General features: G+C 42.6%; 3 protein-coding genes across 5 annotated transcripts in view; 1 reads left to right on the top strand and 2 right to left on the bottom strand.

Moving 5' to 3' along the window:
- Nucleotides 1-1,374, bottom strand: part of LOC118430437 (sperm-associated antigen 7 homolog) — a 4,549-nt gene extending 3,175 nt beyond the window's left edge. The window contains exons 1-3 of the mRNA XM_035841305.1: nucleotides 1,239-1,374; nucleotides 783-850; nucleotides 439-530 (exon numbers count right to left, since the gene is read on the bottom strand). Coding sequence (XP_035697198.1) covers nucleotides 439-530; nucleotides 783-850; nucleotides 1,239-1,320 — 242 coding nt within the window. The 5' untranslated portion in view covers nucleotides 1,321-1,374. The remainder of the gene's footprint in view (nucleotides 1-438; nucleotides 531-782; nucleotides 851-1,238) is intronic.
- A 304-nt stretch (nucleotides 1,375-1,678) lies between these two features.
- LOC118430538 (DNA-directed RNA polymerase II subunit RPB4) lies at nucleotides 1,679-4,509 on the top strand. The gene is made up of 4 exons (XM_035841472.1): nucleotides 1,679-1,859; nucleotides 2,426-2,606; nucleotides 3,055-3,150; nucleotides 3,837-4,509. Exons 1-4 carry the CDS (start codon nucleotides 1,787-1,789, stop codon nucleotides 3,913-3,915), a joined length of 429 nt encoding a protein of 142 aa, XP_035697365.1. The 5' UTR covers nucleotides 1,679-1,786; the 3' UTR covers nucleotides 3,916-4,509.
- Nucleotides 4,510-5,203: 694 nt separating this feature from the next.
- LOC118430535 (OTU domain-containing protein 3-like) lies at nucleotides 5,204-20,842 on the bottom strand. Of its 3 annotated transcripts, none has more exons than XM_035841466.1 (9): nucleotides 20,639-20,842; nucleotides 19,447-19,675; nucleotides 18,409-18,557; nucleotides 9,418-9,530; nucleotides 9,026-9,148; nucleotides 8,461-8,646; nucleotides 7,960-8,050; nucleotides 7,074-7,306; nucleotides 5,204-6,505 (listed from the first exon to the last, which is right to left on the bottom strand). In XM_035841466.1, the coding sequence occupies exons 2-9, from the start codon at nucleotides 19,647-19,649 to the stop codon at nucleotides 6,338-6,340; spliced, it is 1,266 nt and encodes a 421-aa protein (XP_035697359.1). In that variant the 5' UTR covers nucleotides 19,650-19,675; nucleotides 20,639-20,842; the 3' UTR covers nucleotides 5,204-6,337. The 3 variants fall into 3 exon arrangements, with proteins under 3 accessions (XP_035697359.1, XP_035697358.1, XP_035697360.1); XM_035841465.1 differs by having other exon boundaries at nucleotides 20,657-20,842; XM_035841467.1 differs by having other exon boundaries at nucleotides 7,074-7,303; nucleotides 20,657-20,840.
- Between the last annotated feature and the right edge of the window lie 30 nt (nucleotides 20,843-20,872).

The raw sequence follows: 20,872 nt of genomic DNA, 5'->3' as shown, positions 1-20,872 counted from the left end.
AGTTAAGCCAGCAGAGGAGTAAATTGGCCACGCTCTGCCAGCTTAACTCCTTCCCCAGCTTATGTTACTGTGTTATGCCACGCAGGATCTGCTTGGATATTAGGCATGTCACTGAATGAAGAGACAACCATTGCTTTGTTCTTACCAACGTTTTTGTGACCGTCTGTCACCTTCTTCAGGGCAATTCTGACTGGTTTACATTCTACTGCATGACAGGTGTCACTGCTCACAGTTCAGGTTTGTGACCACATCAACTGAGAGCAGCGACACCTGTCCTGCAGTACAATGTGAACCAGTCAGAATTGCCCAGAAGAAGGTGACAGACAGTCACTGAAACGTTTGAGAGAATAAAGCAATGGTTGTGTAAAATGAGTCTTTTTAGTCATCATGCAATGATTGTAACCTGACATCTGTTACCACATGGAGACTGTAATTTCTTACACGATAGTTCTGGCCATTTTGTCCATGGCCTCGAACTTGTGCCTGGTGCGTGAGCTGTCATTGATGAACTTGTTCACCTCATCTACTATCTGGAATAAAACAAGATTACTGTGTCACTGTGGCATCATCGTGATCACTCGTATGAACCTACTTAACAGCAGAAGGAAAAAAAATTGAAACACTGTTTATTTATTTATTTAAATGAATCCTATTCTTATTCAATGTTGACATAATTCTCAGGTTTCTGTTACCTGATGATTCCTAGGTGACAAAAATATTGGTAAGATTACTTTATTGTTAAGTGTCATAATCTTCTCACAATGCAAGTTGAAAAGTCTCACCCTTTTCCTAAACTTGGACTTGGCCGCCTTTTCTTGAGCTTGAAGTTTCTCCAATTGTTCACGTTGTTCTGTGTTCATTGGGACAAGTGAAAGATTAGAAGTGTAACAGTGGGGTTCAACCGTTGCCAAACTGACCACGCCAACAGCTCTGAGCTTTGGGCGTTGTGGTTTACACGTTGGATATATGATCCGGCTGTCCGGGTTCGAATCCATGAAGTCGGGGTTTTGTGTCTTTCTGTTCTACTCGCTCCTCTGATTGATTTGTGTCTATAATACCTATATTTTCCCACATAATACGTTGTTGTTCATTCGTACAATGATGATATTATGATCATAAAAAAGGCTGAATGCCAAACATGCATAATTCCTCCAAACAGTTTCTTCCCTTTCAACCAAATTCTTCATGTAAAACAAGACATTTCTGAGGACGGTTCCCTGAAGTAAAATCGGACTTACTTTTAGCTTTCTTCTTTTCCTCCTCTCCAATTGTTGGAGGTTTTTCCATCGAGCTCAAAATAGATCCTAGTAGGTCTGCCATCTTGAAAATAGATGGTCAAGTCAGGCCGTCTCACTACTGAAAGGGAAGGTAGATGGTGATGCTTTTATTCAAAGAGCATAAATCGTGACAAATACACACATTTATGGAATATGACATAAAATAAGCATTATAATTATAAATATAAAGCATACTACAATCTTTAATTGAAGAGTTATATCACTTTATTTCTAATAGATAATCGCATGTACCCCTGTAATGTAAATAGTTTACCCCAGCATCCTTTGCCGATCCCATATTCATCAAGGGAGAATATGATTTTGAAATCTGAGCAGATATCTAAAATAAAACCACACAGGCCATAGGATTTATATTTTATAATAGTAATATTATTTTATAAGTAATTTAAAGTATTAATTCTCATGCCTCTTTCACGAATACAAGTACATTATGTTGAATTTATGAAACACCCCTTGACATACTAGTGAACCCGTCCGCAGTGTGAAACATGGCGACCGGTGCGACTGAGTCTGCAGGAGCTGACATAGAAGAAGACGCGGCACAGTTACAGTTTCCTAAGGGTACATGTGATATCTGATTCACTTTTAACGTTTCTGAACGTCTCCTTTATCTTTATATGAAAACCACGATCCTTCTGCCTTTAAGCTTACCAAGTTATGGATGGATAAAAATGTCGTACTCGTGTTGTTGCTTTGTGTGTGTGTGTGTGTGTGTGGGGGGGGGGGGGGGGGGGGGCTACACGTGCAGTTTGGTCAAAAAAGTTTGACATACATTTGTACTTAGTAGGTACATAACAAGGTAGGGTTTTAAATTTCTGCATAAAAACTGCAAGTTAAGACTGTAACACAGAATTTTGGCAACCTCTAAGGGGTGGAGCTGTCATTATACAGGATTTGCTAGAGAGTATTGCAAACAAAAACAGCATGATGGACTTTGTGTGAAACCCTTTTTCCCCACTAAAGTTTGAGAATGCGGAGACCCTTTTAAACTCTGAAATGAACATGTTGCTGGAGTACAGGATTTCATCAGCATGTAACTGTGGTAGGATTTGCTAGAGACTATAACAAACAAAAACAGCATGAAGGACTTTGTGTGAAGACTTTTCCTCCTCATTTTCCCCCACTAGAGTTTGAGAATGCGGAGACCCTCCTGAACTCGGAAGTGAACATGTTGCTGGAGCACAGGAAGCAGCAGAACGAGAGTGCAGAGGAGGAGCAGGAGTTATCAGAGGTCTTCATGAAAACTCTGGGCTACACGTCTCGCTTCAGCAGGTTCAAGAACAGGGAAACTATAGCAGCTGTCAGAAGGTACATTTACAGTCAGCCATCATGTCACAATGGTCAGGGTTCTTACCAGCACAGTACAGCATTTATGTATGGCCTCCTTCGGTCAATATTGACCATGGTTAAATCCTAATTGATTTCAGCCCTACAGCATCGACTGTGGCTAAACAGTCCTATACGAGAATGACAGTCTCTGCCACATAGGGCACCAAAGGGTGTTTACCATCAAGGTGGTGAAGTCTTGTTGATTGCTTGCTAGGCCATGTATTTTGATGGTGTAACATTACATGCAATATCTTTTTTAGAACCTTGGGGAACTCATCATTTGTCATCATCAACCTCCTCATACTTAATTAACTGATTAACAAATTACACCCCAGACGCCATTTTGTATGACTTACACAAAGTTACATGTGGGATGTTTCCTTTAAAAGGCATTTTCATAGTGTGTTTTTCCCCTCCCACCGCCCAGTTTACTGATGCAGAAGAAACTCCACAAGTTTGAGTTGGCAGCCCTGGCCAACCTCTGTCCAGAGTCAGCCGAGGAGGCAAAATCACTCATTCCAAGGTGGGAAACACTGACCATGTTCTTCATGGACCACAGACCTTTTCATTAGACATAATCATGTCAGGGCTTTAAATACCACCTGCATATGCAGGTTAGTGCAGGCAAAAATGGAGCTGTGCAGGTATTTCTAGTGTCTACCTGCACCTAACCTACACTGGTCCATGTACTGGGTTTTATAGATAAATGTCCTATGATGCAGTACATTGTAGGTGCATGTGGATTGTTCTTAGCTGCATTGGCTGTTACCACCTATAAAGTATAAAAGAAAAAAAATAGCAATGGTTCCAACAATTTTAGTATGATCCATACTTCCTAAATTCAGAGTAGTGCAGGTATGCAGAAAAAAGTATTTCGAGCCCTGCATGTAAATATAGCTTGTATGTGTACAGTAAAGTAGTGTAGTTTTACTCATAACTGAAAAGAATAACAAAAAAAAGGAGGAATATCGGTTAATAGTTACAATTATTTAATGTTTTTAACATCTAAATTAGAATATTTGATCTAACTTGGCGTGATTTTCTACAAAACTGTTATGGCCAAAGTCATAAGAGTTTTCCAGCTGTGGCTTTGTAAGCATCTTGGTGCATGGTTGCATTTTTTTGCTCAATGCTTAACATCAAATACTTCTTTTAAATTTTTAGCCTGTTAAAAAGCTGTTGAAGTATTTTTTTTCATCTTGTTTTCAGTCTTGAAGGCAGATTTGAAGATGAAGAGCTACAACAAATCTTAGATGACATCCAGACCAAAAGGAGCTTCCAGTACTAGGGGGGACAGACAAACCTTTGTTAATCTGTATTGTGTTAACAAATGTAAGATATGTCTTAACAAGTGTTTTTCTGTATTATTGGCCAATTAAATTCTAGTTAAGGTAGATGTTGACAATGTAACTGACGACTGATCCTGTATATCCACCAAAATTAGCAGTTTGTACCAATGTGAATTTTTACATTCCTGTCTTTGATTTTTGTCTCAATTTTATGTCTTATTGAGTAAGTGCAGGTGGCATAGAGGATAGAAGAACTTTTCCATGGTACATGTAAGTCTCTGATTTTCAAACATGTCTACAAATGAGTCAAACACATGTACCTATATTGAAGAAGTTAAAAAAAAATCTGTTTCTCAGTGCATTTATCTTGGTTTCCACATATTCTTGGTACCTTTACAATGTGTAGCTCTTTTATTTTTTCCACCTTTGCAATAGATGCCTTGAATCATTCATTAAGTTTCCATAACCAGTGTATTTGTGCTTGTGGGGAAAAAAGTCAAAGAGTTTGTCATGTCAAATTTCTTTTATTAGCAAGTGAGAAATTAGTAAGTCCTTTGTATTGCTTTGTTTTATAATACATGATGGTAACAATATGTTGTTTGCATCTTTGTTTATGTATGGTGTAAGTGGAACTACATGTTATTGTTGTCCTGTTTGGTTGATCATCTAAAATGTAGTCTACCTCTTTAAATTACAACTACATTTTATACTTTTAGGCTTCCTGTAATGACCTTTCATGTGCAAGTAAAAATACCTCTCTTTTGAAGATGACGGTATTCTTCTATCATTATATCTACTAGTAGCAGCAACTCTTTTTATGTACAACTACACCAACTCCCCATTCTCACACTGCTTAAGTAACTTTGCGTTTGAAAATTTCAACAGTTTAAATGGATGTCCTACTGTCAATCATCAAACTGTTGCAGTTATATGCAAATATGCAAGCTGAAAAACTTTTCCCTTATGCCATAGACCAGTGAAATACATAGCAAAAATAAATGCATTTACAGTAAGGAGTTTTCCCTTTTTAACCTTGTTTACAGTAGGTCATGTTCTATGGCTTCATATTGTACTATCATTCAGGATTGACAGATTTCATAGCCATGGACTTAATCTCTTTTATTCAAAGCAGAATCTGATATTCCACAGCCGTGACAGTTACAGTTTACTAGCCTATGGCCATAGGCTTTGAGCCAAGGTCCCTAAAAGGGATGGATCCCACGGCTTTGAAATTCATCAACCATGATCTTTTGAAATAACTCAATATAGACATCAAGTGATATTTGACAACAAAACTAATCTCCAAGGAGATTTACCAGAGGCGTTATTAGTATGACAAGTGCCAAAGCAGTGTCCAAAAAGTGGCTAGTTTTAAACAAGCCTGCCTTGGCCCTTTTGATACTGCCGTATGCCATTGGTAAATCTGCTTGGAGATAAAACAGATTATCCATGCATTTAGCAGACAGCATCTAACTTCATTTTTCATGCACATGTTATATTACATGCAGTGATAAAAAAAGCAACTCATGACAGTGTTCACATGTACATGTAGCTAACGATCTTACACTCACCAAAGATGTGAACCTATACAGGCACCCACCATTCGTAGTCCTTATCAAATAACAATAAATATGACAACTGTTGGAATAGAAAATCCTTCTCAATATGATACATTTTTATCCACATTAATGATTGTCATGCCAACATTCTTAAAGTGAAAGTAGATACTCGCACAGATGTAACTTTCAAACTAACGTGAGAAGTTTTTACATTTGTAATTTTGTTACCTTTTTACCAGACATGCATGACAGAAGAGTATTATTTTTTTAAAGACAAAATGGATGCACAAAAGTTGAATATTTACATGAAATCGATCAGTGTTGACGTCATTAATGTGAGAAGTCATAAAATATGAAAAAGCTGTCATGTGTATTGTTCAAAGTACTGTAAACACTCCTTGCAACATGGCTATACTTAGTTTGTAAGGGCGGCACATAGCTGTTCACGGGCAGATTCCTGTGAGAATTTGCTCTTATGCAATTTACGACAACATAGATTAAATTTCCAAAGTAGTACGCGGAAGCAATTTATGTCAAAGTGTCGTTTAATTTCTCATAAAGATACTGGTGAAAACTGCACGATGTTACCATCTAGAGATAAGCTGAGGCAAGTCCGAGAGTGGGCACAGTCGGTGGCACATGACCAAATTCTCACAGGGTCTAAGGAGAGAGTTTACCCGTGCTGTTAGTACCATGGCCTTGTCATCTAGGACGTCCAGCAGACAATGAAAATATATTTTGAAATCTTAAGTACTTGCAGACTTACATGGAACTGTTCCTTTGCAGCATACAAAGCAGATGTAGAGGTCACCCAAACACCAGTCCTATTACACCTACAGTACATTGTTTCTGGATGGCTTTATTATATGCTGAGTAAGCTCATGTCTTTAACAAGAACTGTCTTGGCATCATCATCATTTTGTTCTTCCTGCTGTTTGTTACCGACCACTCTCTGCCTGTGTCTCTCTTCTTGCCGTTTTTTCTTCTCCAATCTCGCCTGGCCCCTCCGTAGCTTGGTTTGAGCTTGTTTCTAAGTAAGAGGAAAAAAAGAAAACCTTCACAATGATTGCACTGATGATTTCTTCAAAATCTATTATCAATGCTAGCTTTTTAGTATCTTGGAATCGATTTCTTGACCCTTATACTCATATTACCATGTTATGGGCTTATCATAAATGGAATTTACCTTTAAGCTAAAACTGGCCTTCATACAAAGCACAATAGCATTCATGCATTAAAAACAAGATCACAGAGATGCAACTTATTATTATGAACAATATCCAGATTCTTCTTTTGGATTTAGTTTAATCTACAAATATCAATTTACCTTGGAAACTTGACATTCAACATGTATGTGTATAAAAAAAATAACACACAGTCAGATGATGACCATATGATGTAAATACGGTAAATTTGACAACTTTTGCTGTGGTTTTAGTTTGCATTTTTTAACGTTGGCCTTCCAACTGCAAAATAATGCCACTGCAAACTTTTATCCCCTCCAACCACGAAATCATGTCTTAATATGAACAAACATGAACTTTCAGTATAACAGCTCAAAACTATGATGCTCTTCAGAATCATATCATTTAACTCACCTGTTGTGTGTGTACCTTAGCCCTCGCCCCTCCCCCTGCCCCCCTACTACTGTCGCTTCCACCACTGCTGGAGTGACTGCTGGTACTTCTGACAGTCCCGGTACCACCAAAGACCCTGTTTGCTGTACCATCCTCCGACCAGAGGTGGGAATTTGCTGTCCTCTGGTTGATGTTATAGTCTGAGGAAGGACTCCTAGCGATCTTCTTTGGCATATCAGGAGCATTTTCACCTACAGTTGTTTGGTATAGGGGAAAAAACAATGTGATCAAGCTTGTTTTGTATCGTCATCATCAAGTTGATGTCTTTGTTTACACTTTATTGTAATAATTGATGGCATCTTAAAAATGCACTGCAACATTAGGACCTAATGTATACAGATGTAAATATTATGGATAATCATAATTAGAAAGTTAGAGTTGACCTCTCAAAAATTCACCCAAAATGGCAAAATTGATGATGATGATGATTACAACATAATGGGAGACTGACTTCAATAAAATGGCATCTAGTACTCCTAACATTTAGGATGTACAATGTATTAACTGAACTGATTGTTGTGTTTTCTATACAATGTCATGTAATATTTATATATACAACAGATAGTAAAAGTAGAAAACAAAAATATCCTACATATATAGTTGTAGTAGCAGTAATAGAAGAAGTAAGAGTAGTCCCCATATGATCATAAACCACAACACTTTACCCTGATGAGCATAAAGAAGCATTTACTGTTTTCGTGCATTCTCATCCTCCTATGCAGGGACATCCAACAGCCAAACTGCCTCTCTGGATGTAAAGGCAGTTTGGCTGTTGGATGTCCCTGTGTAGGAGGATGTGCACTCTTTGATATTTGCACAATAGCCTAGGAATCAATTCAAAACTTACTGTTGAGGAACATGATCTGTGTGATGAAGTCTACTGTGCTCTCCAAGTCGTAATGATGGTCTTCTAGAGTTTCACGAATCAGCCGCAAGTCCTGCAGTACAATATTGTTACATGTCAGTTTTTTTTTTCCCGCAACTCAGAAAGGACATTTTGGATAATTCACCTGCTGTCTTTTTTTAAATAGTACAGAATCTCAAAAGCAATTTCTGAAAAAAGGCCTTTACAAAATTCTAACAATCTTGATGTTTCTGATGTACTACTAGGGAGAAAAGTAGCAGTCAAATTCATGTACCCTGTAACCTTTAACTGGCCCACATTCTTCTTATGTGGTGACCATTAAGTAAAAAGAAAACAAATCTTTAAAGAGGCCAACCTGCTGACAGCCAATTTAATGAAGAATGACTTTCTGGAATTTTGTAATCACCTTTGTTCCAAGTGAACTGTGCTGATACAAAGAATGTCTCCACCCCGTATGTGTTGCCAAAATGAGTGCCTTCTTACCTGACAGCCTGTGCTGTTCATAACAAACTCCTCCATGTCTGTTCTGTCTTCACTCAGGTAGGACAGTTCCTCAGCTGTGAAATCACCCCCGTAATCACTGATAATGGGATAGTCCGTGTGGTAGTTATGCCTGTTGGTCTGCAGATCGTTCTGTTTGTGCCTTCCCCTTTCTTCTCCTGCCCCTGGCTATAAAAGGAATAAAATAAACTTCAAGTCATCATTTTGCCATCTTTTGATAGGAAAATGTATGTGAACCACATCAGTATAGATGGCGAGAAAGACTCCCCCAAACAGTGGAAAGATTAAATGATGATGACACAGAACTAGCATTAGAAGATGCTGATTAGGGTTGTACAGCCCAGAGACAATGTAGTGCTTGCAAATGTTTTTAGTTTGTGGTTTAGACAAGGTGGACAGAAGACAGAACATGAATTTTCATGGTGGAATGCAAAGGAGAGGTTTTTACGAAAACAGCAAAGTTTAACATGAAACCACCACACAGATGTCAACATTTACATTTCTGAATTGTTGAGGATGTGTCAAATGTTAGACTTTTTGCACTTACTGCAATTTTGACATTTGCTGGTCTGTCGGAATTATCCGCTATTCTCCTAACGCTACAGTAGTGGTCACCGTTGTGGTATGATATATGCAGCTCCGGGGCATCCCTTCGGTCACTTCCCTTAACCTGTGAGTTTGGACACAATGTAAAGTTTGAGCTTAGAAAATTTCAGCCACAAATCGTACAACAAGGTGGACACTACATTTTGGACACAATGATAATATAGAGGAGAAGCAACAATGCTATAAAAAAGGCTTAACCCCTGGGGCATTGCCAAAAAAACTATATCTTGAATGTGAAACAACATTGCTGAGAAACCTGAGCATGATAAATATCAAGCAACTAGGCTAAATCTCATGCTACAATGCTACAAAACAATCTGTAGCTTTACCTACATGGAACAGGGGCTTGTTTAACTGGTGGATGACTACATTGACACCATGGAGTCTGGCAAAAGCAACAATGGCATCATTTCCAGCATAAGTGCCATGTTTTCTTAACTCTGAAACTGCAAGACAAGGGGGAAACAACAAATACAGAATTAGGTACACATCTTTCAAAGATGACACATTGTAAGCGCAGCAACTCTGGATCTTTCAATTACTGCCTCAGCTTGGGTATTGAGTAGCTTTACCGACTCACCTTTGAATCCTGAGTTGATAGAGACGAGGGCGGAGACACCAATCTTGACTCGCATATATTGAGTATTTATTCTACGTAGGGTTAGTATTACAAACCGTCATTTGTCTGAAAGTCCTGATGTCCCTAACTGATCTTTTGTGTCCGAATACGATGCGTAAGCCCGTGGTGAATCCAACGATGATCAAAGATGAGTCTTGGTCGTAAAAACTGGTATGGTCCAATACCCAATCTGAGTCCGTTATCCCTTGGTACTCGTATCTTGGAATTCCCTCCAAGCCTAATTCTCCCGAAACCGTCCTCCAGCTCGGGCCTTGAATTGAATCTTGGGGTTTCTTCCAAGCCTGTTTTCCTGGAGCTGTCTTCCAGGCCTAAGTGTCCTAAGACTCCTGGAAATTCCTTTTCCAGGCCTAAGTGTCCTAAGACTCCTGGAAATTCCTTTTCCAGGCCTTTGATCCTTCTTCTTCTTCCTTCTTGGAGTTTGTTCGTCTCCAAGCCTAAATTTCCTGGGGTTGAACTCCAGGCCCAAATTTCCTTCTGTTCTTCCTGAAGTCTTCACCCCAGGCCCAATTGTCCTTCTGTTGCAGTCCTCTGGCTCTACCCCTATTTATATCTCTCCTCTCCACATCCACCCCAGGGGTCTGGCGTGGGGACGCTATGCATTCAAATTAGCTGGTACCATATCTGGGACACACCACCACCCCAGGTGTCTGGCGTGGGGACGCTTTGCTTTAACAGCCACCCCAGGGGTCCGGCGTGGGGACGCTTTGCAATCAAATTCCAGCCGCCCCCGGGCTGGCCCTGCTGGAGTCTCCCTTGGTGAAGTGGCGGGGAGTAACTTATGCTAATCTAAAAGCTAAAGGCGGCAAATTCAAACTGTAAGTTGGCGATTACACTGGCCCCCAATTGTCCGTTCTACGACAATTTTACATTACATACATGTAATAAAGCCAACTTCCTTACACAATGACTATACTGTGTTTCAAATAGTTGTTAGTAAAAATATCATGCAATAGAAATAAGCTTGGCTGAAGTCCATATAGGGTTGTCTACTTCACTACGTTGCGCATGCATTACATATAAGTTTCTTAGAATATTAAAGTGACCGCGTAATCCTCCTGGAGTTCAGGTCGGTAGGTCGCTCTCTGGTCATCTATGGCTGCTCTTCCTCCGGCAGAATACATACTAGTTTGTCAATTGGCCTCTCCAGGACGTTACGCTGGGTCTTGACCTGCACTCGACGCACTAATCCGTGTCTGTCGGGCATGACTTGCACGATTTTGCCCAGCGGCCATGTGCCTCTCGGTGTTTGATCTTCCTTCATTATCACGATGTCTCCTACTGCAAAGTTTCTTCTAACTTTGCCCCACTTCTGGCGTTCCTGTAGAGCTGTGAGGTACTCTCTTTTCCACCTCTTCCAGAATTGGTCGGCGAGGTATTGTACTTGCTTCCAGCGCCTTTTAGCGTACAGGTCGCTCTTGTCTGTCAAGCTTGGTGGCAAGCTTGGTCCCGATCCCATTGTCAACAAATGGTTTGGTGTGAGCGCTTCAACATCGTTGATATCTGTGCTGACCGCCGTTATTGGTCTGTCGTTGATGATGTATTCCACTTCACAGAACAGAGTACGCAAACCCTCATCATCTTGTAGTTTCTGTTTGCTTATAGCATTGAGAACTTGTCTTATGGAGCGTATTTGGCGCTCCCATACTCCTCCAAAGTGTGAGCCTGTAGGTGGGTTGAATCTCCAATCCACATTCTTCTTCAGCATGGTCTCACTTATCTGGCGCTCGTTCCATTTCTTTATCTCTTTCTCCATCTCGGCCTTGGCTCCTACTAGATTTGTTCCATTATCAGACCATATCTGCTTCACTTGTCCGCGACGAGCGACGAACCTTCTAAGTGCGCTGATACACGAGTCTGTATCCAGTGAGTCTGCCTTTTCAATATGTACAGCACGAGTCGCCATACACGTGAATATTACTCCATAGCGCTTCACGGTGCTGCGGCCTCTCTTGACCTCTATCGGTCCGAAGTAGTCTACACCGACTCTGGTGAATGGTGGTTCATCTGGTGTTACACGGTGTGATGGTAAGTCTGCCATCTTCTGCTCTCCTGGCTTGCCACGCAGTTTGCGACAGACGACACACTTGCTTATCACCTTTCTCACTAAGGAGTTGATCTTGGGTATCCAGTACCGTTTTCTTGCCAGGGCTATTACGTATTCCCTTCCCATGTGTCCCACGTTACTGTGGAGCTCTTGAAGCATGAGCTCTGCTGCTCTTGACTTCTTTGGAAGCAGTATGGGATGTTTTGTTTCCACCGGCAAGGTTGATTTTCCCAGTCTTCCACCCACTCGAAGGATGCCTTTATCATCCAACTTGGGATCCAGCTTTCTGATGGTACTGCTCATCCCTTCTTCGGTGTACTTCCTTTGCACATGCTTTATGACAATCAACTCTGCTTGATCCAGATCATAGCATGTTGGACTCAGAGGCTTCTTCTTTGTCAACAGGGCTTGGCGTGCCTTTACTAGCCAAGCTATAGCCTTCTTCAGGCGGTGCCAGCTCGAGTAATGGCGTAGAAGTTTGTCAACCGGGTTCTCCCGGTCAACTTCCTGTGCCACTATTGCATGCACCTTGATCTCCGGGTCGAGCTGTGGCTCATTAACCCTTATGATGTCTGGTTGGCTTGGCCACCGGCCCTCCTCTTGCCACAGGAACTGTGGCCCCTTTATCCATCGTTCATTCTCGATGAACTCTTGTATGGTTTGACCTCTTGATGCATCATCCGCGGGGTTCAACCCAGACTCAACATAGCGCCACTGTCTCGGACTTGATACCTGTCTTATCGTTGCGAGCCTGTTTGCCACGAAGGTGTGGAATCTGGACGTCTCATTGTTGATGTACTTGAGGACTGTAGTACTGTCGGTCCAGAAATGCGTTCTGTCCACCTTGAGGTCTAACTCTCTCTTGAGCATTGAGTCCACACGGACTGCTACTACTGCCGCATTAAGTTCCAGTCGTGGTATGGTGATCTTCTTTAGCGGAGCGACGCGGGCCTTGCCCATAAGCAGAGCACAGTGTACTCTGCCATCTTGGTTCTCCATACGTATGTACGAAGCTGTTCCATACCCTGATTCACTTGCGTCTGCGAAGTGATGTAGTTGCACTGAGGCAGGGTCTCCAAATCCGACCGGTTTCACGCACCTGTCTACCTCAAATCTGTGACTCAGCAACGGTAGTTCTGCCTCCCATTTTTGCCATGACTTGACGTGTTTCTCTGGGATCCTTTCATCCCATGCCTTCTTTTCCCTGCACAGTTCTTGCAGAATCAGCTTGGGATGCAGTGTGGCAGGAGCGATCAGTCCCATTGGGTCATACAGCGAGCTTACCGTTGACAGTATTCCTCTCTTTGTTGCAGGCTTGTCTTTGGTGATGTTACGAAAGCTCAACTTGTCTGTCTGCACCTTCCATAACATACCCAATGTACGTTCTACTGGCATCTTGTCAAGGTCAAGATCCAGGTCCTTTACTTCCTCCGACATCTCTGGTGTTGGGACAGTCTTGAGTACTTCCCTGCTGTTGCTAACCCATTTGGTGAGCCTGAACCCTCCCGTGGCGCATGCTTCTCGCATCTCATTTGCAAAGCATTGTCCTTGTTTCTCTGTTGGCATAGCCTTGAGTAGATCATCCACGTAGAAGTCTTCTTTGAGTGCCTTTAGCACTTCTTCGTTGTACTGTCCTTTACAGTCCTCAGCTATCCTCTTCAGAGCATAGTTTGCACAACTTGGGGATGACGTTGCTCCAAATACGTGTACTGTCATCCTATATTCTTCAGGTGGTTCGTCTAAGTTGCCTTTTGGCCACCAAAGAAATCTTTGGTAGTCCCTGTACTTCTCTGGTACTTTCACCTGTGAGAACATGGATTCTATATCCGCCATCAAACCCACTGGTTCCTTTCTGAACCGAGTTAACACTCCCAACAGCGTGCTGGTCAGGTCTGGACCCTGAAGCAGCTCCTTGTTGAGGGAGGTGCCGGCGTATGAGGCGGCGCAGTCAAAGACGACTCGTATCTTTCCTTTCTGCGGATGGTACACCCCGTGGTGGGGAACATACCATACCTGTCCAGGCTCGGTCTTCAGTTCCTCTGTTGGTACCCGTTCTGCGTAGCCCTTTTCTATTATTTTTTGCATGAACTGTGTGTATTCTTCTTGGTACCTTTCATTCTTTGTCATCCGTTTTTTGAGATGATTTGCTCTTTGAAGGGCTACTTGCTTGTTGTTTGGCAGCTCAGGTGGTCCCCTTTTGAAGGGTAATGGAATCTGATAATGGCCATCTTCCTTCCTTGTGCCTTCTGATACGATTTTCATAAACCTTTGATCTTCCACTGACATTTCTTTCTTGTCCTCCTTTGTCTCGTTGAAATCGCCGTTGAAATACTCTGTCAGCTGTTGATCCAGACTTATTCTGTTGACAGTAGCCTTGTCATCGCTGGCCCCCTTGAGGGGACCGTTTACCGACCATCCCAGTAATGATCTCACTGCATAAGGACCATCACCCTGACTGTTGATAACTTGCCAGGGCTCAACCGCCTTCGGCACGTTGTTACCGATCAACAAGCCTATGTCAGCATTTATCTTGGGCACATCTACTTCTTTGAGATGTGGCCAAGCCTTAAGGTCCTTCGTCGATACGATATTTTCTTTGGAGGCAGGTATCTTCCCTTGCGTGTATGCTGTAGCTATGGGAATTGTGTTTTCCCCTTTCAAGTCCATGACCTCTAGGTCATGCAGGACTTCGCTGTGCACTGCTTTGGTGTCATTAATTGTATTCAGCGTCAACTTCGTTTTCCTGCCACTTGTCTTCAGCTGATCCTTTAAGGCCTCGGTACAGAATACCACATCGCTTCCCGAGTCCAAGAAAGCATATGTTTCGACCGTGATGTTTGTGGTCTTGCTGCGGACCTTCACAGGAATTATAGGTGGCACTCCTTCCCAGCTGCGTCCGTTGCGTAGTACTCGTCCTACTGCAGCCGTCTTCTTGGGTAGCGTTCCTACTTCGCGGTGTAGTACTGTAGGATGAGACCTCTGGCACTTCCCACAAGTAGCCCTTTGTTTGCATTCCTTGGCCATGTGGGCCTTCCCCAGGCAACCAAAGCACAGGCCCCGATCCCTGATGTATTGCAGACGCTCAGCCACTGGCCTGGCACCGAGAACTCCACAGTGGCTCAGGCCATGATTGGCCTGAGCACAGTACAGACAGCCACCCGCAGACCCAGCCTCCGCGCCGCCTGTCGCCACAGCCACCGCCAAGCTTGAACCTCGCCTTGGTCCCTGTCCCCGTTTGAAGCCCGAACCCCGGCTCCCCTCTCTGTTGCCGAGATCGCCAAAGACCTCGTTAGAGACAACGTCTTCTTCCTTCTTTACGAAGCTTACAAAGTCTGAGAATGAAACTGGACGCTCTTTGATTATCTCATGGGACCGTCTCCTCCAGCGTTCCTTGAGCTTGAACGGTAGCTTGTCCACAAGCAACTTGATGTTGTAATAATTATCCAACTCTCTCAGGTACCTGTCTCCACTCATGGCGTTTTTGCATTCCATTAAGAACAAAACGAAATCCTTCAGTGCCGTTTTGTCTTCAGCTTTGATCTCAGGCCACTTAGAGGCTTGCACGGAGTACGCCCGAGATATCTTGTGGGGTGTCCCATATCTTTCTTGCAGGGATTCTTTTGCAGTTCTGAATCCTTCTTCTGGTTCCATTAGGAAACAGCTGTCCACAATCTTCTTGGGCTCCCCTCTGGTATACTGTTGTAGATATGACAAACGGTCTTCTGCATCTGATGTCTTGTCTTCTATCGCATGTTTGAATGCCCTAACGAATGTTGTGTACTTTAGTGGGTCACCATCGAAAACACTAATAGCTCTTGTTGGCAGGCTGGCTTGTTTGTTGTGATCTACCATCAGCTTGGTGACCTCTGTCTGTGTACTCACTAACCCTTGCAGAAACTCCTCAGGGGTTGGACCTTTTCGCTCATTCCTGTAATGAAGCGTTGGGTGGAAGTCCCTTGCCTCCGGGTTCAGGTTCCGGGCATCGATAGGTGTTCGTCTAGGCTCTACGGTTTCTGGCTTAACATTTTCCGGCACAACCGCTTCTGTTCGCTCAAACTCATCTAGTACCTGTAACTTAGCCTCCTCTTGAGCCATTTCCATCTTTACTTCCAGCATTTCCCTCTGCCTAGCTACTTCCATCTCCTCTTTCTTGATTTGGAATTCTTGTTCCTTGATTTGGAGTTCTCGTTCCTGAAGTTTTGCCCTTTCCTCTAGTGCTGCTGCCTTGGCCGCAAGCTCTGCTCTTCGTAGCTTGGCACTTAGTTTCGCGCTTGAAGCGGTACTTGAAATGCGGGAGCCCGTTTGCGATATGCTATCTGATGGTCTGACAACTGGTTCTTCCTTTTCAGAATTCATGCTGATCCACACCAGAACCCTGTCTTTAAACTGATCTAATTCATCAAAGTGTGGCCTGGCCCAGTTAGATACGTCTTCCTTGAGTTGTTCACTATCAAGGGTTGCATGATAATCACCATTTGCTTCTTCAAGGTCACAGTAAATCTGCTGCCATTCTTCCAGCAGCACCTGTACACCTTGTTGATTTCTCTCTTCCATTCGTGTTTTTAATGCATTTGTCCTTGTTGTTAGTTTTCCCAAAACTGATGATCTGTAAACTTTCTTTCTTCTGCTTTCCTCTTTCAATAGCCATTCTGCCTTATTAGGCACTCGTTTTTGTAGATCCTCATTTTTCTCTTCTCCCTCTACACCTACTGTAGCGGAGTTCTTCTCCTCCATTCTGTTTACTGTCCAAGTTTTGCCTGGCCTTCAGAGGTCTGTTCTGATCACACAGCCATGCTATCACTCTGATACCCTAAAACTGCTAATTGTTCTATCTGGTGGCATTTGTTGTTGTACAGAGGTATTCACATGTGACGTAATACAATACACGATTGCTCAATGACCTTGTACTTGACAGTCGGTTAAATTCTTCCCCTTCCAGACGCATAGACAGACAATGGTAACTTCTTGCAATAATTATCTGTTTTACGGTAAGGTGACCTGCTGCGAGGTGGGGTGTGTTGCTACTTTATCTGGGTCAGGTCATCAATCATCAAACACATTCCTAAATGTCAACCTACACAAGACGCCTCTGCTCATGCAGGCCTTCCAAAGCCTTGACAGACAAATATGTACTCGTCGGAGTCCTTTGGTCTCTTATGACCGCCAGTTTTTACTGTAAGCGCAGCAACTCTGGATCTTTCAATTACTGCCTCAGCTTGGGTATTGAGTAGCTTTACCGACTCACCTTTGAATCCTGAGTTGATAGAGACGAGGGCGGAGACACCAATCTTGACTCGCATATATTGAGTATTTATTCTACGTAGGGTTAGTATTACAAACCGTCATTTGTCTGAAAGTCCTGATGTCCCTAACTGATCTTTTGTGTCCGAATACGATGCGTAAGCCCGTGGTGAATCCAACGATGATCAAAGATGAGTCTTGGTCGTAAAAACTGGTATGGTCCAATACCCAATCTGAGTCCGTTATCCCTTGGTACTCGTATCTTGGAATTCCCTCCAAGCCTAATTCTCCCGAAACCGTCCTCCAGCTCGGGCCTTGAATTGAATCTTGGGGTTTCTTCCAAGCCTGTTTTCCTGGAGCTGTCTTCCAGGCCTAAGTGTCCTAAGACTCCTGGAAATTCCTTTTCCAGGCCTAAGTGTCCTAAGACTCCTGGAAATTCCTTTTCCAGGCCTTTGATCCTTCTTCTTCTTCCTTCTTGGAGTTTGTTCGTCTCCAAGCCTAAATTTCCTGGGGTTGAACTCCAGGCCCAAATTTCCTTCTGTTCTTCCTGAAGTCTTCACCCCAGGCCCAATTGTCCTTCTGTTGCAGTCCTCTGGCTCTACCCCTATTTATATCTCTCCTCTCCACATCCACCCCAGGGGTCTGGCGTGGGGACGCTATGCATTCAAATTAGCTGGTACCATATCTGGGACACACCACCACCCCAGGTGTCTGGCGTGGGGACGCTTTGCTTTAACAGCCACCCCAGGGGTCCGGCGTGGGGACGCTTTGCAATCAAATTCCAGCCGCCCCCGGGCTGGCCCTGCTGGAGTCTCCCTTGGTGAAGTGGCGGGGAGTAACTTATGCTAATCTAAAAGCTAAAGGCGGCAAATTCAAACTGTAAGTTGGCGATTACACACATTTACAACACCTCAGTATAAATTTCAATATCTTACAGTACCATTGTGTGTACTATAGTCATTGGAACGGCATCTGGCAGCTCTATTACATGTAGATGTCTGTGCCTTCCAAAAGTTTTCAATTCCATTCACATCCTTGTCTTGAAAAAGGTTCTTATGCATGTGCCCAATATAATCTGTCATATTATCCATAATCATCCAATTCCTCCTCGTCCTCATCATCAACAACGGTCGACGTGATCACACATGTTTGCACATGTTTACACACGACGGGGTTATACCGCCCCTTACGGGGTAACATACCCTTTTGCTGGCTAATTACAAGACGGGGATGCGCCAGGTCTCCCGTCCGGGTGAATGATGTAAATTCCCATTGCTCTGTAAAACTTATGTGCAATTTCAACACTAAAAAACACAATATGGTAATCAAGGTTACAGCATTTACCTATTATTTGTTGAACACCAAGCACCGAGATTAGGCCTATCCATAGGCAACTCACCATGTCTGTCGAATGGGACGTCATCCTCTACAAAAGGTTCAAAGTCCTGCCTGTGCTGTATGATGTACTCCACCACTTCTCTCCTGTGCTGCAGGTGGTTGTTACTGTGACCCTCCAGCTGATCGTTTAATGCTCGGAACAAACAGTTCCTACAACACAGGTTATTAACGATCGTTAAACGCTCGGAACAAACAGTTCCTACAAGTACAACACAGGTTACTACAATCGTTAAACGCTCGGAACAGACAGTTCCTACAACACAGGTTTGAACCATTATCTATAGCTGATAAACAATGAACAATTGGTACAAGTACTAGTCTAGTATATACATTTCTAAGAAAAAGATTAACATACTTGATGGCAAAGCTTTTTTTGTTTTGTTTTGTTTTTTACTTTAAAATTTCAAGTTATAATCATAGTATTAGATTTAGTTCAAGGGACTACAAAATTAGCAAGGATAATTAACTGTCCCGTGTTTCACATAACCAGCCAAGTAAACTGCCTTTGGGTACATTACACCAGGCCAGTACAAGCTGTGTGAGAATGGACTGTAAAGTTGACACCAGGATGGATCCCTACTCTTTTGGCTGCCCACAGGGCTTGCATCTCAAGGTGTGGCTCTCCTCAAACTAAACAGAGGACCTCTACTTTATGACACTTAAGGTATTCAGAGCATTAATGTTGAAATTGGTGTTAAGAGCCTTTCCCAAGGACACAATATTGGAGCCTGCTACTACAGTCAAACTTGGCCGAGCAACCACCTGGCGCAGGCACCACCTGTTGTCAGAGGACATTGAAACAGTCCCGTCCATTTTTACATAGTTAAGACCCTTTCCCAAGCAACCAACTGTCTTCCCCAACCAGCAACCACATTTTTGCATGGGTCTTTCACACCCCTCTCAACAACCAAATGAATTTGAACCCAAAACCCCCAGATTCTAAGTCAACAACACAACACCACCTTGCAGCCACTTGCAGGTGATGTCATATACTACAAAACTCTACCACAGTAGATAAAACAGCTAACACAGAACACACCCATCTCCAGGGATGTCCCGTATCTTTAGTCCCATCACAGCCAGCTGATTGGCAAACCCCGCGAAATTCTCATCGTCTTCAAGGTACGACTTCGCCTTCCTCTCCCGCCGATACGCTGCCTTCGTCGCTCGCTCGTCTCTCTTCCGTTCCTGCTCGTGCTTGGAGGGATGGCCCTTGGTTGGCTTATTGTTCCTCCGTGACATGACTGGAAAATCTAAGACAGCGCCACCTGTGAGAAAAATGTAAGAAATGCTTCGCAACAAGAAATTTTCACAACTGTAAGACATTTGTCATTCATCAACTCGTGAAAAATGCACTGTGGTTGAGAAACAATGAAATCCTGAAATGTCTATTTTGTGGTAGTTTCATTTTGCTGTCACCACTTATACTGAGAAATAAATAAGTAAATGGGGAATCATATATAATGAGACCACAAACAAAAGTTGTATGCATCTTTCATTACACACTCGAGTACTCATGATCTGTACAATGCAAAACCTCTTTTTCACTCCTAATGTGTCCCTGACAAACTCCTGAGGTGTGTGATGTAACTTTCTCATAAAATATGTATTGACCGTGCACATGCCTTCATTTCTTTTTGTGCATCTTAGCCAGGAGTAATTTTCTGTAGAGAAATGAAGTAGCTTTTATTATCTCTGTCTGGACACCGAAGGTCACTGTGACACACCTTAATTTGTTTGTAATGAAATGGCACACCTAAAAGATATGGAATCACACCTTAATTATAACAAGGATGATCCTATTTCAAAATGTAAGGGGGCATTATGCTAAAATATAATGATTTTTCCATCCCTATAGTATGAAAAGAATCAAAGTCACCAGGCACTACAAAATCAACACGATTGTTAGAACATTATTGTAGTCACAAATTGTCATAATTTGAGTGATACAGTAGCTATAGCTACCACAACTAGAAGGGCACCACCCGCCACGAAAACCAATTTGGTTTACCATGATATTACAACATTATGATAAAACATTGAAATATCACTTACTTTTCGGTGGCTCCTACTGTCAACTGACACAGGTCTATTCTTAAGCAAGTATCCACGCAAAAATATTAGTAACTTTCGCAGCGTAGTTGCATCACAATCTGTAATCAAACACCATATACCCATTCAGCCTAGTGCCAAACCTTGTCTCTCGAAAGATGCGGAATTTCGCAACGTACTTTTCGATGCAAACTCACCACGTCAAATGTTTCCTTCTCTGTCGGTCCTTCCAGGTGTACATAGAAATATTTTGAATCCCTAAAAAACGAGGAAAGGAGTCTAAAATCGACGAAAATGAGATATTTTCAGGTTACTAGACAGCAAATCTACAACAGAACATCTGTTTCCGGGGAAATAAGCCGGGTTAAAGGTCAACGTACCGGAAGTCTAAAAGACGATTCTAATTATTGAAC

Source organism: Branchiostoma floridae, chromosome 14 (assembly GCF_000003815.2).
Source record: "Branchiostoma floridae strain S238N-H82 chromosome 14, Bfl_VNyyK, whole genome shotgun sequence".
Classification (NCBI taxonomy): domain Eukaryota; kingdom Metazoa; phylum Chordata; class Leptocardii; order Amphioxiformes; family Branchiostomatidae; genus Branchiostoma; species Branchiostoma floridae.
This window is presented reverse-complemented; position numbering and strand designations above follow the sequence as displayed.

Excerpts from the sequence above, each read along its gene's own strand:
- LOC118430538 (XM_035841472.1), top strand. The coding sequence starts at position 1,787 with ATGGCGACCGGTGCGACTGAGTCTGCAGGAGCTGACATAGAAGAAGAC. Across the intron at positions 1,860-2,425 it reads ACAGTTACAGTTTCCTAAGG|AGTTTGAGAATGCGGAGACC; the intron begins GTACATGTGATA and ends TTCCCCCACTAG. Across the intron at positions 2,607-3,054 it reads ACTATAGCAGCTGTCAGAAG|TTTACTGATGCAGAAGAAAC; the intron begins GTACATTTACAG and ends CCCACCGCCCAG.
- LOC118430535 (XM_035841466.1), bottom strand. The coding sequence starts at position 19,649 with ATGTCACGGAGGAACAATAAGCCAACCAAGGGCCATCCCTCCAAGCAC. Across the intron at positions 9,149-9,417 it reads TAAACAAGCCCCTGTTCCAT|GTTAAGGGAAGTGACCGAAG; the intron begins GTAGGTAAAGCT and ends CCAAACTCACAG. Across the intron at positions 8,051-8,460 it reads TGAACAGCACAGGCTGTCAG|GACTTGCGGCTGATTCGTGA; the intron begins GTAAGAAGGCAC and ends ATTGTACTGCAG.